A 17,447-nucleotide genomic window follows, 5' to 3' on the forward strand; every position below is an offset into this window, starting at 1 on the left:
TCAAAAGTAGAGCGTGCCCCTTAACGCTAAGGTTCACATTGTCCTTTACATCCACTGGGAGCCACCAACGCCCAATCAGCAGAGATTCATATAGCCTTGCATTGCTGATCGCAATGTGTGTGATCGGCTGACAGGGGGAGCCAGAGATCCCAGTAGAGTTTGGACAGACCCTGCTGGATTTCTCTTCTCTATCTTCCAGGAGGTGTCAGCATTGACCGCACAGCTGCCATAGGCGTGAAAGTGCAAATGACGGCTGGCGTGTCCCTTTAAAGAAAAAAAAATTGGTGCCCAGATTTAGAACGCACCTGACTCCTGTCCCTGATTGGCAGCTCACGCTCACAAAAACCTTTACACATATATGCTGCATTGGATCAGACTCGGTAACCGAAACCAATAAGTAAAAATGCATGTAAGATTATAATATAACATAATACCCGGGGGTCTGAATTTAAAGATATGGTAACGTCAGGGAATAAAAGGAAGGAACCCTGATGCTTTTATAACGCGCAGAACATTTCGTGCAGAAAGTGAAACCGAGACAAAGGTGGAAGTGAAGCAACGGCTCGTGTAAACAGGAGAGGCTTAGTTCCAGCGCAGGCAGGGTTAAAGGGTGCTAATTTAAGGTTTGGATCAGCTCGCAGCCACCCTGGGGCAATAATCGCACCGGGGCTGTATTGTGGAGAGAGCGAGGTAAGTGATCTGACAACGCGGGCCCGGAAATAAAAGTAAATGTTTGCGGTTTATCAACAGATATGTTTAACCCTTTAACCACCAGGCAGCTGTAGTACAAAGCGTTTTAGGATAACGATTCTCTTTTCTTATTAAGGATGTGGTGGGAGGCCGGGTTATTATACCATCATCTGGAGTTGGTTACATGGGGGGCAAATAAATACAGCAACCAGGTGCCGCCGACCCAAGGCTCACGCCTGGAACATAGAACGGGCACAGTGTAGGGGGGCTGGGCAGAGGGTAAGGGTTACCCTTAATCTATTATCAATGTGAATGGTGACCCCCAACTAGCCCAGCCCTGATGATCATCGCATTCAGACCATGCCTGCGCAGGCTCGCCCACGATGAACCTGCTTTAAACAGGGCCATAGAAGTGGATGTGCTGCTAGCCAGAATGGGTGTACGTTATGAACAACACCGGTAAAGGGAGGGCGTGCTAAAATTGTGGTTTCAATTCCCTCACTTCATTATGAAGGCCCAGCACTGGCAAGTTCCTCGTGCAAGAAGAGCTGATCTGGCCCTGTGTAATGTATAATTCAGAGCATGGGGAGGCATTGGATTAGTCTCACAGATTTAACGATACATGATACAGGGCCAGCCTGCAGAAGCTCACTGGGGTTGGATTTCATCTCCGCCTCTGGCGCCCCCGTCAGGTTTTGAGCGGCACTACAGCTTCATGGCCCGGGTACGGACGCCTCTGCCGATTCTCCAGTCTGTAGGCGGCGCTGCAGTTCAGCGGCTGTGCTGCGGATCCCGCTCTCCGGTCCTCCACGCCGCTAGAGGCGCTCCTTGCCCGTGCTCAGCGCTTTAGTCCGTGACAGTGGGTGGGGCGAGCACTGCGCTCGAGCCCGGGGGGCTGGTCCTGCTCGAACGCCGAGCTCAGCTCAAGGATCGATTCAATTCCGCGCTATGTCTGACGGCTTCGACCGAGCCCCGGGGGCAGGCAGGAGCAGAGGACGCGGGGTACAGAACCTGAACACGGGGGTAGCTAGAGGCCGCGGCCGGGGAGTTGAGGGGACGGAGAGCGGTAAAGTTGCAGGCTTCAGGGCCCAAAACGGCGAAGAGGAAGCCGGGAAATCCCCTGTAAACAAAGCCGGAGGTGTTCACCAGCAGGAGCCGCTCAGACCGCCTCGCAGCGGCCCGCCCGTGGGACCCGAGCCTGCAGCAGGTACTGGGGAGGGCAACCTTGACCTGAACGGCCCCCGCTCCCGATAACTGCCCCGAGCCAGCGTCATGCGGGGCGCATCGGTACTCGGTGCTCCTGCCTCCTGACCCCACAGGGGCTCCTAAACCCAGGGGCCCCACTCGCATTGCCCGCTTCTTTACTCCATCCCTCGCTCTTTATGATGGCGATGTTATCCTCCGTAACGCGGTGCAGCCGCCGCATCTCCCCGCCTGGAGTGTGGGGGAAAAAGAACGGTCCTCGGGATTCCATTAATCCGACTGAGTGTAAGCTCTGCGGGGCAGGGAAGGGCCGTTTTCTTTCTGTAGATCTCACTTCTGTGACCTTGGATTGTGAGTTTGTGTTATTCTAATGACATCATGATTCGTATCTGTATTGGAGCCGCTCACTTGTTCTGGTGACATCATGAGTCGGCGCTCTGTATCGGATCATCTTGTTTATGTCATTCTAGTGATATCATGAGTCGGCGCGCTGTATTTCTCTTGTTTCGGTGTAGTTGGTTTTTCATTTGTGGCGTAGTGGGGTCTATTCACTAAAAGGAGAGAATATGCATTGAATTATACATCACGCAGGGCCATCTGTCCAGTGCTCACTTAATAGTGAAGCGAGGCAGTGGAGGCATGGTCTCCTGTAAACTCTCTGTTTAGTGAATAGAGCCCAGTGTTGGTGTAGCTCGCCGTTGCTTCGTTAGTCGTCCTCACACGGCGATCTGAGCCCCGCGGCCTCTCCCTGTGCCGGGGTTCCCGGGGGTTGAATCACCAGGTAACGTGTATATTTGATGTATATTTTTCGCTGTAGAATCAGCTGATGTTAGAAACTTGATTGTCGCAGGAAATCTCTCAGAACGCGTTAAATGACTTATTTTCATGAAAGAGACCTCAGAGTTGTTGAAAGGTTGTGACGTCCTCGCACTACAGCGGATGCAGACGGCGCGCGTCTGTGGTCTCACTATAGAAAGACAACTTAGACGCCGTGCAATCGCTATAGCAACCAATGCCGGCGTTTTACCCCCCACTCTCCTACCCCAATAGTGCATTAAAACAGTAATCGGCACTAAGGGAAAGCCAGGTTTTAAACCCAGCACTTCTCATTGGGTGGCAGCAGTAATTGTTTAGATAAACGGTTTAAGACTGATGACATCATAAGACAAGAAAGGAAAGAATGATTTACGGGGCAGACAGACGCGCTCCGCCTCTCCACATCAATGGAACAGGCCGCTGAGATAAAGGGACAGGCTAATTTAAGACGTTTTGCCCCTTGCACATGCATGGATGTATTCTCACCGATACATTTGCCCCTCCGATACTTGGCATTGAAGGCACGTGTTTAGCTGGACACATTTCCTGCACGCCACCGCACATGCGCACCATGCTCAGCCACCCAGCTCCGGCCCCCGATGGCAACGAGGCACCAACAAGACAGCCCCCTGAACCAACGCAAAGCGCTCCCATTAACCTCAACGGGGGCTTTTCGGATCCTGATCAAATCACAAGTGGGGGGGGTTGTTTATCTTTAATGTAAGGATTTTAATATGAAGTTTAGGGCTCAGTCATTTAATATGGATTTATCTTCTATCAGCGGAGCTGCTCAGGGGGGCTCGAGGGTCTCCTGATCTTAACCCCGAAGTCACAGCGACGACCATTAACTGTCCCGCAATCGCACATTTCACATTCCAAAGAGAAAAACTAAAACCAAAAATGACAAACTGCGTTTTATTATTAGTTTTAGTTTTATTATTAAACGTTCGCATCGGGTCAGCGTATTTCGAGCGCGTTATACTTCTCTGCTGTTGATGGAAAACGGTATGTTTGTTTATGGGTTTGTTTATGTGATCTGTTTTCTGGAGGTGCTTGTTTGCACTTTATTGGCTGTTTACTCAGAATAAAGATTTCCATTTATTGGTAAAGGTTGTATTTTTGTTGTCCCTCTTTGACAAACTAACATGATTTAAAGAAGAAAAAAAATTGAAATTTTTTAAATTGATGCAATATAACTGTGTACAGGAAGACCCCGATCGGGGGGGGGGGATAACTTACAGCTATATCCGTCATTGGCGTCAGTCTGGTCTCTCTTGCCGCGTTCACCGCACCAGAGCTAAACACATCTCTTGCACAGAAAATATCTGGGGGGGCTCCGCAGAATGCCCCCCAACCCGATCCCATCAACAATCAGGGGAGAGCTGGCGCCATCCAGCTAAAGGCCTGACCCGTTCGGCTAACGATCTCGATAGGCTCGGTGTCACGAACGCACTCTACTCCAAGCGTGCGCGTAACTTGGTTCTGGTGGTAAAAGGGTTAAAATCTGTCTACCCTAGACTGGAAATAGTGATAAAAATACAAATATCCACCCTTAGTACCACCCGCAATTAACTATAATGATATAACTAATATCAAAATAACGCTGCTGCCACCACCAAGACAATTTATAAATGGGGTGCCTTGGTCCCCCAAGCGAATCAGACTAAAAACCCACACAATATATTTTATCACAATAATTATGTGATTCCAGATTACCGATAAAATGGTCTAATCGGGTAACGCGAGTCTTTACCAGACAAAGACAGAACTTAATAAAGGAATATTTATTATGGACAAAAAAATCATTGCGTACAAAAAAGATGATAAACAGATTATTTACACCAACAGATAAAATAAAAAGGAGAAATTACAGAAAACCTAACTACTCACTTGAGTGTAAAGAAACAGTTTTTCTGTCCGTAGGGCTCCGGCAAGGAAAGATGGCGACTTACTCAAAATTAGATCTTGGCCCCTAGTAGGCACCATGACCAATCTTCTTTCATTAACTTTATACTCTTTCCCAGTTCATCTCGAGATTCCAAGCCGGCCCAGAGGTGGTATAAGCGGAGGGAAGGTGTGTACCATACGCGACCTCCCCCTTGTGTGGTGGAAACATATCAGTCCAAATAACTTATATTCATTTTATCGTTCCTCCTGTGCTCGCCACAGCAATAATTCATGCATTTATGAATTTCCTGTAAATTGTTAAGTCCATTGATGTCACACTTACTACTTATGACTGAACATCATAGACTTCACAATTCCTTCCAAACCGTTTAAGTGGCGCCGCCATGTTTGTACTCTTTTAGTAGGGTGCGCTTTCCCCGTTCTAGGTATGCACACAAGGAGGTATGATAATGAATATATAAGTTATTATTGATATGTGTTTGATATGACCTGGATATGAGATGGTTTTCCTGACTGCTAGTGGACACTTAGCCCTCAAAGAATCCAGTATCTATGAGGGGAGACAGGCATATGGTGAATGACTCAGCTAGCAGACTTAAAGGCACCGCCTCCCTGTGGCATTTCACACCTTGCAGAGGGCCTTGGTTTGAGTCCCAGCTTCAAAAGACCAATTTATCTTAAAAGACCTTTTGGCACCACATGCCTATACAATCGAATTAACCCCTCACATACGGAAATTGACCATACCATCTCTACCGGGTAGCAAGTCCATGTACGTACTACACCAGTTGGTGTGACACTCGGTATTTACTAAAGTGTATTGTGTGAGAGGAGCACAGAAAGGATCATTGTCACCTGAATACCTTTTTACGCAGAACACCCTGGTGGTTAAAAGCGGAACTGCAAGTAAAACTCGCAGGAAAGGCTCTTGATTGAGACCAACGCATGGCGATCCTTCCACCAATTCACATGGAGACTTACGAGGCGTTTTCACAATAAGTGGAAAGGACCACACACACACACCTTTCCCTGAAATGCAAGAAAATAACTAAACAACCCAAAAACAGTAGATCTCTAATCTGCCTCCATGGATTGGACAAGGAATCACAATTGCCCAATCAGAGCCCTCACACCAATAGCAAATGGCAAAGTTAAATAACTGGCATTATTTCTGCATCTTTCATAAAGGTCTTCATGTTGTTATATAGTTTAAATGGCACGTCGTAAACTTATTATTTCTCGTTGTAGAAGAACATATTCCACACTCTATTTTGCTTAATTTTTCAAGGGAAAAACAAACGAAAAATGGCTTTGGGGGGTAAAAACGGAAGCAAACTTTTTTCCCCCTGATTTTCCAATCTCTATTTACAGCCTGACCTCGCCTGGAATATTATGTACAGACCCTATATATAATATATATATATATATATATATATATATATATATATATATATATATTCTTGGGCTGCAGAACTCGCTGCTCAGTCCGGCTTGAGATCTGCCCTGGGTTATTACATGAAAGAGCAGATCCCAACATACACTTCAAAGCCACCCCTGAGAAGCGCTTCAGACCGCTTTCTTTGTTTTAAAACTAGATGGACATTTTTCTGCTTATTAATAAATGCCTTTTTTTTTTTTTAAATAGTTTCTTAGCTCATCCTCAGTTCTCGGTAACGCCGCTCCCTGTCTGTGATCGGCCGTTGTGGTGCTTTCATTAAAATGAAGCATTTGTACAATAATCGTGTTTAAAATCCTATTTTCTGATCTGATTCCCGGATTATGGCCTCTCTGGCCGTACGGCGCCGCTTTATGGTTTATCTTTTATTACAATGGGACGAGTGAAAACGTACAATGTTGTTACAATTGGCATTATACAAAAAGGGCTATAACTCCAGCCCTCGCCCCGTTATGGGACCCGAAATACATCTTTATAGCTTCATAACTCCGTGAACTGAATGCTGAGAATTTCCACCAATCAGAGGGGAAAAAATGAAAAACAAAACGTTATCGTGCCTTCTACTTTTTAATTTTATTTTGTTTTAGGTTGTTTTTTTTTACGTTAACCAAATAAAGTAAATTGAGCATCCCAAGTAAATATAAAGAAAGCATTGATTATCCTCCGGCATATGGGATCTAGTTCAGCCAAACACGTCTCCTGCTGGCCGTTTAGCTGTAGAAAGAGGTAGATCCGTTTTGGGGGGATTCTGCATAATCCTTGACGTGTTAGTCGGGACAGACACATTTAAAGGGCCATGCCTTGAAGTGCGTATGATGGCCAGACAGTCCCTTTAAGGAATGAGTGACTGCGACCGCTTTGGGTATTCAGCGCAAGCAAGTGATGTATGGTTCAAGCTCTCATAGTGATTAGGGCAAAAGGGGGTGATAAGTAACTTGTCATGTGACCCATCTCCTCGGCCAATCAGCCGAGCCTGCTTCCTGGTTGAGCGTTATGGGCAAGATCATGCTCGGGTTCTTTATGTACTATTTTGAATGAGCCACAAGAAATCAAGTCCTTTTAATTGGCGCTGGGTTTTTAGATAACTGTTATTCGCAGTCTATAGTTGTCGCGCTCCATTTATCGCCAATCTATGATTTTTACCATCGTCTTTAGCCTTCATACGTGTTTTTAGCAAGAACCTTCTCAGCCGCTGGGGATCTGTCTACTTGGAGGTTAAACTTGTATTTCTTGATTTGTGATGCCATGTGATATCAATCATTTATTTATTAATTTTTTTGTGTCTTTCTGCCGTTAGCTCAGCAGAGTCGGAAGAAGTCTCCTCCGCCAGCACACAAACCCGCTCAGATAAACTCCATGGCGGTGTCCAAAGCTCAGCCGGCAGAGCCGAAAGCTGTCCTCTCCAACCTGTCTGTGACGGCGGCGGAGTTCTATCCTCCGGGGTACTCTGTCGAAGGCAATGTACGTACAGACGCAACGATCGGGTGGTGAGTGAGTGAGTGTGTGAATGAGGTGCGTGGGCTTGAATGGGGAATCCACTTGTGGAAAACCAGGTGATTATATATAGTGTTTGCATTTAGTTATAGATACAGTGATTGATAGGCTGACCATGACCACAAAGTGCTTGCCAGTAGCGTATTAAGGACTAGGGTGGCAGTCCAGGGGGCCGGCAGACCTCTGACCGGCCACTGCAAAGTTAAAGGGAGGGCAGCTGGGTCAGGCCAAGGGTAAATACATCATCGCTTACAGTGACTGTGTGTTCTGCTAAAAGTTGGACATGTTTTGTTGTTGTAGAACTATGTTGATGAGAACGGCGGGTATCCAGTCCTTCCAGAACCGACACTCGCAGAATACGTCCAGGACATCTTAAATCATTTGACTGAACAGCCTGGCAGTTTTGAGGCAGAAATTTACCAGTTTGCAGATGTACTAAACAGCTGGGTCACCACAGACGACCTGTTAAAAGAACTTGTCGAGCTCGTGTATCAGCAGGTAATCCTTTTGCTTGAGTTCTGTGTATTCAGGAGAAAAAAGAAAGACGTGGCCGTTAAAATAGTCTTTTATTACTGAAGGTCTAAAACCATGGGTTTCAGCTTTTTATCTTCGTTTCTTTGCTTTGTTGGTCCTGATGTAGGCTGCTCCTATATGTTAAGGTCACTCATTAATTGACTTTAGCCGTTTGGGATGGCTGAGCGGACGTGAGTGCAGTCTACTCGGCTCTGTACTAAACACAGTGCCCTTGTGGGTGAACTTCTTAACGCAGCAGATAGCTCCTTCATGCAGTCTGGGACGGATTGTACAGGAGCTGACGACGTGATCTCGGGCTGTGACGTTTGATTAGTCTGTATCGTGTGTGTATATGTATTGATGTAGCCGGGACTAGTATAGATAGAAATGAAGTACGAGGTTCGTGTCCGTGCTCCGTTTTCTACACATTCGTGTTCTCCTAAAATAATTCCGCTGCCGTGTTATTAACCCCCGGATCTTTTTGCCTCTGCATCTGTGAAATTAGTATGAGTTACATATAAAATGTGTGTGTGTGTGTATGTATATATATATTTATGTATTTTTTTTTATTTTTAGGCAACATCTGTCCCCAATTTCTCGTACACCGGAGCTCGTCTGTGTAATTACTTATCTCTTAACCTCCAGCTAAACCCACAGAACAGTAGCTTCAGAGGCTTGTTGCTTAAGAGGTACGTGCGTTCCAGGTGCTCCTCCACTGCGTCCTTTTAAGTGTTATGCCGTTATTTCCATTATTTGCAGCTGGTAAAGGTGAAACGTCTATTCTTGGCGATTTCATGGGAACTGATTGTGTCTGGCGGTAAGTCACGTTTTCACGGGAACCTTCTCTAGTCACTGGATGGAGATATGGAAGACCAGGTGTAATTTTTTTTATGCGCTTTGATGCCTTTATTAAAAGGCTTTGTCAAGGATGAGTTCAAGATTTTAGGTGTGAGAAGTAGAAGCCATGTTGGAGGTTTTGGATCTTTACATTTTACGTAGTCATAGAATATCGGGTGACACAAAAATCGAAGCCCAAACTTGTTTGCTTTTTTTTTTTATTTAAAGGTCCTTTATGATGGATTTGTTGGATTAATCCAGTAAACCTACTTACTGGGATTAACTCTTTCATTGCCATGTCCTAATAACCGGCCCTTTTACTATCTTTTATAGGTGTCAAACAGAATTTGAAAAGAGAGATCAGGCAGCAAAAGGAGACCTTGCCACGAGAAAAAGCTTCCATTCCTTTGTACTGTTTCTAGGTGAACTTTATCTCAACCTGGAGGTGAGTCTACAGCCTCCGCTCCGCACAGTGCTTAATGACTGATGTGGTGGTGTTGGATCTCCTACCTTACAGGCACATTATTGGCTTCTTTTTGGAGTATTTGGGAAAAAACAGCTTTAGATTGTTTTTTCAAATACCATACTGGTATATATAGTCTCGGATTAAAACACTGCGCTGTTTTCGTTGTTTAAAACTGTTTTAGTTGTTACGTAATGTTTTAATGCGGCTCTATATGAATCCATTGTGTGTGTTGTCAAAGTAGCTCTAATGAGAACGGTTATTGGTGAGCAGTGAAAATAAATACCAACCGTACTGTCCCGATTACAGGGGTTTGGATGTTCTCAACGTCTCCCTACCTTCTATGCCGACCGCTTCTGTGTCCCTGTCTCCTTTTCCGCAGCGCCATTTCTTCTCTTGCCTCTTCTTGTTCTTCTGTCTTCACCTGCTTCTCTGTGAACAAAAAAAAAAGCAGTGTCACGGGGTCAGCCTCTCCCCTGTACCTCCAATCGAGGGAGAGGTTTGCCCGGAGGCTCCGCCCTTTTGCAGAAGTGTGTGGGAGGCAGCTTTACGGATAAGCTGACGAAGACAGAAGAACAAGATGCAAGAGAAGCAGCAGAGCTGTGGGAAAAGAGACAGGGATACGGAAGCGGTTTGTGGGGAGGCGTTGAGAGATTATGTAAAAAAATGCTGTTTTACCCGTCTACTAATGTGTGTTTTTTTTTAAATAATATTTTGTTTAAAATGGCACCATACTATAGGTATAGCCTTTGATTAGTACAGTATATAAAGCTTCAAATAAGTCTCTTATGTCCAATGTTTTTGTTTGTTCATTTGGCAAATACGTTGTGCCTCTGTTGCTGAGTTGGAGTTGTTAGCGAATAAGTTCAAAGTAAGTTACGCTCTTGTTTGCTGTTGCTAGCTGCGTCACGGCTCAGACAGCTGACTATTCTTGCGTAGCAGTCGTATTGTTATAGCCTCTGTGTAGTTTTCTCTGCCTTTGGCAGGTATCTCGGTTTGCTCTCCTAACTTTTTTTTATTTTTGCAGTTGTAATAACTCCTGACAAGCGCCTATATACTGTATTTCACATTTCCTAGATTAGATCACCTACTATGTGCCGCCATCTTCTCCTGTGTTTGTTTAGATAAAGGGAGCAAAGGGACAAGTGACTCGGGCAGAGATCCTTCAAAGCGGCCTCAAAGAACTACTAAACGCTTTATTCACCAACCCTGTGGATGATAACCTCATCTGTGCCGTAAAGCTTCTGAAGGTAAAACAATAACGAAGTAAAGAACTCCATAAACCAGTCCACTGGTAAAGTACTGTTAGGGACCCTTTACCCCTCCGCTTCTCCTTCTTAACCATGACTGACCTTGACGCTGCACTCCTGTCAATGGCTGTCTATGCCTAGTGATGTATGCTTAGTTTCTGTAGATAACTGATGTGATACACTCTTCTTTTTCTACCATATGAAGAAAAATAAAACTGTGTATTGTGGTACCGACCAGGGCAAAAAGTTCTCTAAATGTCCACGAGGAATGCTTTGAACTCACCAACCGCATGTGTTTGTCTTCCAGTTAACCGGATCGGTATTGGAGGATGTGTGGAAAGAGAAGGGGGTGTCCTACATGGAAGAGGTGATGCAGAGGATGAAGAATGTAGTGCTGGACGCAGACTGTAGCAGGTTGAAAATGGCAATTAGCATATCTCAGTTTGTATCAATTTCAAGCATTGGGGGGTCACACGAAACATCTGTTAAAGAACAACAGTTTTAGTATTGATGAAAACGGTGATAAATTCTTTCTCCCGGTTTATGTATCTTAGAGACGTGAAGCAGATGCTACTGAAACTGGTAGAACTTCGTTCAAGTAACTGGGGACGGGTCCAGGCAGCTTCAACCTACAAAGAAGCGACTCCTGAAAACGATCCCAATTATTTCATGGTATGACTCATGTGAAGAAAAAAAAGAAAGATATCCTCTTATACAGACGGAAGCGCTCTTTAATTCAGAACTTACGGAAATGTAGCTTCCTTTTTTTAAAAAAATATTTTAAAGTATTTTTTCAGACATATTTAATCTCGCCAAATGTTTTTTATAATTTTCGTGAACCAGAGTACATCTTATACCAGGGGCGTCCAACCTGCGGCCCTCCAGCTGCTGCAGGACTACATCTCCCATCCTCCTTAGCCAGCCCCTTAGCTGAAAGAGCATTATGGGAGATGTAGTCCTGCAGCAGCTGGAGGGCCGCAGGTTGGACGCCCCTGTTATACTGTGCTAAAAGTAAAATATGCACTGAAAAAATAAAAAAAAAAAAATACCAATTGCTAACCTCCTCAAACGCTTGTACACATTTACGTCGTATGTCGTTATCACAGGCAAGTGTTGATTCTGTGTATAGACCTCTGTCTGCCTAATCAGATGGGGCGTTAAGAGATGTTTGGATGCAAAGATGTGCGTAGAGCCAAACAAAACGGGGTTAACCCATTACTGAAAATCTAATACCCAAAAAGGTAAAGAAACCCATATAACTTAACTTTTCATGCATACAAAAAAATACTAATAGTCCCTCCACAATATAAAGGACCGCACAAAAAAATAAGTCATGTCACAAAATAGTTAAACTGTTGAAAATCCTCTTTCCCTTGTATCATAAAACAAATACCTGTGCCGTGGGTGCACAGAAGGGGTAATCCTAGTTGCCCAAAAGCACATATCAGGGGGGAAAAAAGTTCTCAGACCAGCCATACTGGTAAAGTATGTATCACAGACAGCCTTGTGCTTTTAACTATTTTGTGACTTATGACATTTCATCTATAGGCTCATCATTGCGTGAAGCGATATGCCGCACCTTGGTTATGTGTGATCTCCTTTAGATTTAGTGGAGGGACTAACAGTATTTTTCATAGGCATTAAAAGTTACGTTTTGTTGGTTTCTTTTCTCTTGTACTGTTTTGACATTAGGAGAAGTTTGCCACAGCAGAAGCTCATTACAGCCAACATACTACAACCAGTAATTGAAGTACTTTTGATATCTGTTTAAATATAAACTTAAAGGTAATTTGTCGCTTTTGCAGCTGATATATATCATTCAAAGTCTTCACACCCCATTGACTCTACAATCCATGATAATCAGGGAGTTGAATAGCCAACCATATGTCTTCAGCCACTGACTATTATAACTATGTCAAGTATTGTTTTATACGTCTGTCTATTGTGCATGCAGTATAACCATGCTGATCATCATGGGGACCCGCTGCTAATGGATTTGGGACCGGGTGGCATTGTTCCTTGAATCTGATCTGCTTTTTGATAGTAAAACGTAGCTTTACTTGAAATAAAGTCTCTTGCCAGTGTGTGGCCGTTCTCTACATTGGTTGGGAAATAAAACCTTTTTGTTTTGTATTTTGTGATCAGGGAGTTCAGGTAAAGGGTTATTACATCCGTTGATGTCATCGTTCACAGTATGTGGCTTTGTTTTTGTAGAATGAACCCACGTTTTACACATCGGAAGGAGTCCCCTTCACCGCAGCCGACCCTGGTAAGCTGCCCGCATCACGCGTGGCGTCCGTGTGTTGACAACATGTTAAAAGGGAAGTGTCTGTGTTTTATATATGTATTTTAGTTAGTTTTTTTCTTTGCTTTAAGACTATCAAGAAAAGTATCAGGAACTGCTGGACAGAGAAGACTTTTTCCCCGACTATGAGGAGAACGGAACAGACCTAAGTGGTGGTGGAGATGGGTACGTGTATTCCATACGTTACTTGTGGCCTAGGACCTTAGTGATTATGTATTGGGAGGAAAAATAATATGGGGGGGATTACAATAGTGAAAAAAACTGGTTGAATTATTTTGTTGCAATATAATTTGTTGTGACAGAGCTGGGCGCAATATTTTATAGAGAGTTGGGAGTATCCGGTACCTCTTAGCGTTTTATGTGTGATCCAGTTGGTTCATTAACCATTTAAGAAGTCTATTTTGGCCATTATTAAAGAAACTTTACTCAGCCTACATACATACATACACACATACACTCTGAAGACTTACATACATAAACACTATAGTGCCCACCGTTATGTTTCATTATTTTCTTTTATAATCTTTTAGCTACCTTGATGACTTTGATGACGACGAGATGGACCCAGAAATGGAGGAAGCATATGAGAAATTCTGCTTGGAGTCAGAACGCAAAAAAAAAGCCCAGTAAATACCCCGTTGGTGCGCTGTTGGCATTTCAGGGCAGGTCCAGTATGTTTAGAAGACAGGGGCAAATATGACTTTATTATACCAAAATTAAGATTGAACTCATTGGAAACCTTAATTTTATGCAAAGTCTTTGTTAAACTGAATGCCAAAAAACCCAAGTATAAACGGAACCCTGTAACTTAAAGAAATGGACGTTTGTGTATATATATTATAGTTTATTTTATGTACAGTAAAAAACAGTATGTTTTGGCTTCAATAAAAATTTTGATTTCCGAATGGTATTGTGTTCAGAAAGAGATTCCTAACATGAGTCTGCTCTGCTGATAGGCTTTGCTTTATTTTTTAATATTAACAGTTCTGCTGACCTTCTCAAATAATTCACATTGAAGTTGCATCTTTCTGTTAAGATTTGGAGCAGATCCAGTATAACCGGATTATATAGTAAGGAATAAACGCAAAAGCTTAGTTGGGTATGTATTGTGTACAACTAGAATTTTAACATAGTAAACTGTACATATTTTGAAATGGTGTCTCCAATGTGAATTAAGAAAAAAAAAAATATTTGAAGGAAAACAGTCCTGCCAGGCTTATCAGAGATGGTACGGATCTGTGTTGGATTGTAGCAAGATCCACGTTTTAAATCTTGCTCCCCCCCCAATAGCTTTCCACGTGAACACCAAGACTTTCAAATACACCCGCATACAAAGTCTGTTAATGTCAATCATCAACTCTTTTCAGGTCGTCTCTCGGCCCTACAGAAATGTGTGATTGTATTTTAGATTTTACGATTTAATTTAGTCTCGCAATAAGAGTAGTATAACCAGCAAGTTCAGCCATTGTGCTCGAGAGTAATCACCATTAACACACACACACACACACATTACGGAATCTGGAAATATTGTGTAAATAGTTGTGCCTCCGGAATAAATTACTTTTGTCCGCCGCGTGTCCCCAGCGGTACGTGATCAGGTCGTGGACCTGTGTAGGTTGGTCACTGCCGCTGTTGATGCAAACATAAAGCCACCGGCAAGTTGGTTAAATCTGCTTTAAAGGGAAACTATAGCCAAACTTTTGAGTGCCAAAAAAATATGCAGCTCAACATACTCAATCAGATGGTTCGTATGCATTAAACCCATTTTGTTATGTGTAGATACCATAGATCTGTTGACTTATTGTCCTCGTTACTGTGTAAATTGTTCGTAAGTGTTGTCTAAAGCTAAGAAGTGTACGGATCCCCTTGTTTAGAAGATTTGGGAGCCTCAGTTGGAGGGGTTTCGGTGCGACTGCCGCTACACCTTCAATTTGCCTCCTAGCCTCGCCGAGCCTTCAGATTTCCCGTATTCCGGTTGTCCCGTTTCATCGTATAGCTGCGTTTGTAGTGCGCGTGGTCTTTGGCCCCCGTTGCACACAGCCTTGCTGTTGAATTTGACCCCCGCGTAACATGCTATACTAATGAATCTATAACATAGTATTCTGCGTAAGCACCGGGAAGATAATCCATTAAACATTTGTGTCTGTAATTGGGAAGACCGCCAGCATTCGAGGGTCTGCACATTTACTGTAGGATGAACTCTAATGGTATATTTTGCCTATAAATGCTTGTAGACTTCCCTGTGTGAGCACTTTGTTTTGGGTTTTTTTGTACATTCATTACTGTGAAAGTGAATTAACCTTTGTGTTATACATACAGCAAATAAAGGATTTTCAATGAATTGTTCATTTATTCTCAAATGCTAAACGCTGTTTAGAGAGGAGGGTGCTGAGGGCCAGCGCTTCCTTACAGTGTATGGGTTTAAAAAAAAAAAATAGATCTAGTTGGATGTTTTGGGCAAAATACCTGTTTTCTGTGACCATGTTTTGGAAGGAGAATATAAGCTAATAGGACATGACTTCTGGACCCATGTGCTGTTGTATTGTCTGGTTTAGGCAATTATCTGCATTATAAGTCGGTGCTTGTGCTGGATTTACATGCGTATGCTGATCATCCGCGTACCTTGTGCGTGATGCACTAAAACTACTTTCAGGTATAACAGCCATGAAACGGGGAAAGCCAGCAAATAGCACTTCAACTGTAAAATTTAAAGGAACTCTCAGCCGGACAGCTGTAGACTGTCAGCAAATAAATCTCGGCATATCCATCATTCATCTGAAAAGCTTCTGTGTCCTTTATTTGTGATTTAACCAAAAAAAACTAAGTTGCAATGGCAACAGCCTATCAGTGCCTGCTTCTGCGTCATGTGATTATTTTTCACAATGAGTAAAGCTTAATAGTGGTCTCTGTCATCCACCCGTTTTTTTTGATCGCCCATCTGTTTTAAATCAGCGAGGGGATTTCCACCCTTTTTAATGCTTATAGAAACATGAATCCTAAAGCCCATGGAATCAACGTGGTATATTCGCTAAACTGAGCATCACCGGCTTCCTGCTGACAAATGGTAATGGCTGCTGGCACTAGCACCGGTATGCCGTTACATAAGGAATGGCCGATAGTGTAATCAGTTATTCTGTTCCGAGACATCACAGATGGACAGTGTATCACCTGTTGGGTCTGTCTGTATGATTGCTCCCCCTGCTGGCAGATCACACACATTGCGATCACCGATGAAAGTCTATGAAGAGTTGCTTGTGGATCAGTGCAGGAGGATCGCAGGGAAACAGTTTCTCCCTCTTCCAACAAGGGGAAATAGTAAAACAAAAAACGGTTATTCTTATTTCTGGAAATTATTTGGAAAAAAAAATAAAATACAGTGAGTTCAGTTACGTCGCTCTGATCCATATTGCACTGATGCTAATGATGTGTCATTTGTGTGGGGGCATCCAGAGCCGGCCTTAAGTGTTCTGGCGCCCTGTGTGGACTACTACTCTGGCGCCCCTTCTCACTACCCCTCCCTTCTGACCTTCTCACTATCCCCCCTGCCCCTTCTAACTATCTACTCCCTCTCCCTACTTCTCATTATCCTCCCTTACCTTGTTGCCGGAGTCCTGAGGTGGGAGCGGGAGGCATCCGTCTTCCCGTGGTGCCGGCATTTCATGTTGAGCGCCCGAATATGACGACATATTCCGGCGCTCAACATGAAATGCCGGCACCGCGACGGAGTCACGGAGAGTAAGTGGCGCAGAGCGGTTGCTGAAAACTTCATGAGCAACCGATCGGTGCCCCTGCCCGGGACTTATATTAAAGCATTGTTTTTGGGGGGTTTTTTAACGTTATTTAACATGAAGGATGTTAAATAAAGTTTAAAAACAAAAAAAAACAATGTTTTGATATAAGTCCCGGGCAGGCGCCCCTGTTGCCATGGCGCCCTGTGCGGTCGCACACCCCTAAGGCCGGCCCTGATCGCATTCCACATAAATATCTTTAAGGCTATTTGCACCATATTTTTATTTTTTATATTTTATCATCTCTGTAGTTTCCATTGCTATGTTTCTGTAATTCATGTCACTTTATAATGAAGCATGTCTGCTCTTATCTAATTAACGAGTATATTCATTGTGGATTTATTCAATAAAATAGCTTAGTCCAGAGCCGGTGATTACGTCCACACGTTGTGCCGTTCTTCCGATTTCCCGGCTCAATGTGCATGTTTGTAAAATGACAATAAAGTTTTTCAGATGTTAAATCAGGTTCGGAACGAAGAAGAACAGAACGAAGAGGAGGAGCTAATCTTCGGGATGCTGTTCTCGATCTTTGCTTTTATACAGTAGTAAACGGCAGCTTGAACCAAAAATGGAGTAAAAGCAAAGATAAATGGAGTATAAGCAAAGATGTATGGAGACCATACAATAAAGACAGTTAAAAACTTTTTGTTAATGACATAATTAAATTGTGCATAATTAATTAAAATAATATCATAATTTATCATGTATCACAATTTGTAAAAAG

At 43.5% G+C, this 17,447-nt stretch overlaps 1 protein-coding gene across 2 annotated transcripts; it reads left to right on the top strand.

Annotated features, from left to right (window-relative positions):
- The first annotated feature begins 1,553 nt into the window (after positions 1-1,553).
- PAIP1 (poly(A) binding protein interacting protein 1) lies at positions 1,554-13,840 on the top strand. Of its 2 annotated transcripts, none has more exons than XM_053448079.1 (11): positions 1,554-1,897; positions 7,371-7,534; positions 7,868-8,065; positions 8,657-8,769; positions 9,251-9,362; positions 10,505-10,630; positions 10,938-11,071; positions 11,185-11,302; positions 12,845-12,899; positions 13,007-13,100; positions 13,466-13,840. In XM_053448079.1, the coding sequence occupies exons 1-11, from the start codon at positions 1,639-1,641 to the stop codon at positions 13,563-13,565; spliced, it is 1,473 nt and encodes a 490-aa protein (XP_053304054.1). In that variant the 5' UTR covers positions 1,554-1,638; the 3' UTR covers positions 13,566-13,840. The 2 variants fall into 2 exon arrangements, with proteins under 2 accessions (XP_053304054.1, XP_053304056.1); XM_053448081.1 differs by having other exon boundaries at positions 1,557-1,897; positions 10,938-11,044.
- Positions 13,841-17,447: the final 3,607 nt, after the last annotated feature.

The sequence above is a fragment of the Spea bombifrons genome, chromosome 1 (assembly GCF_027358695.1).
Source record: "Spea bombifrons isolate aSpeBom1 chromosome 1, aSpeBom1.2.pri, whole genome shotgun sequence".
In the NCBI taxonomy this organism is placed as follows: domain Eukaryota; kingdom Metazoa; phylum Chordata; class Amphibia; order Anura; family Pelobatidae; genus Spea; species Spea bombifrons.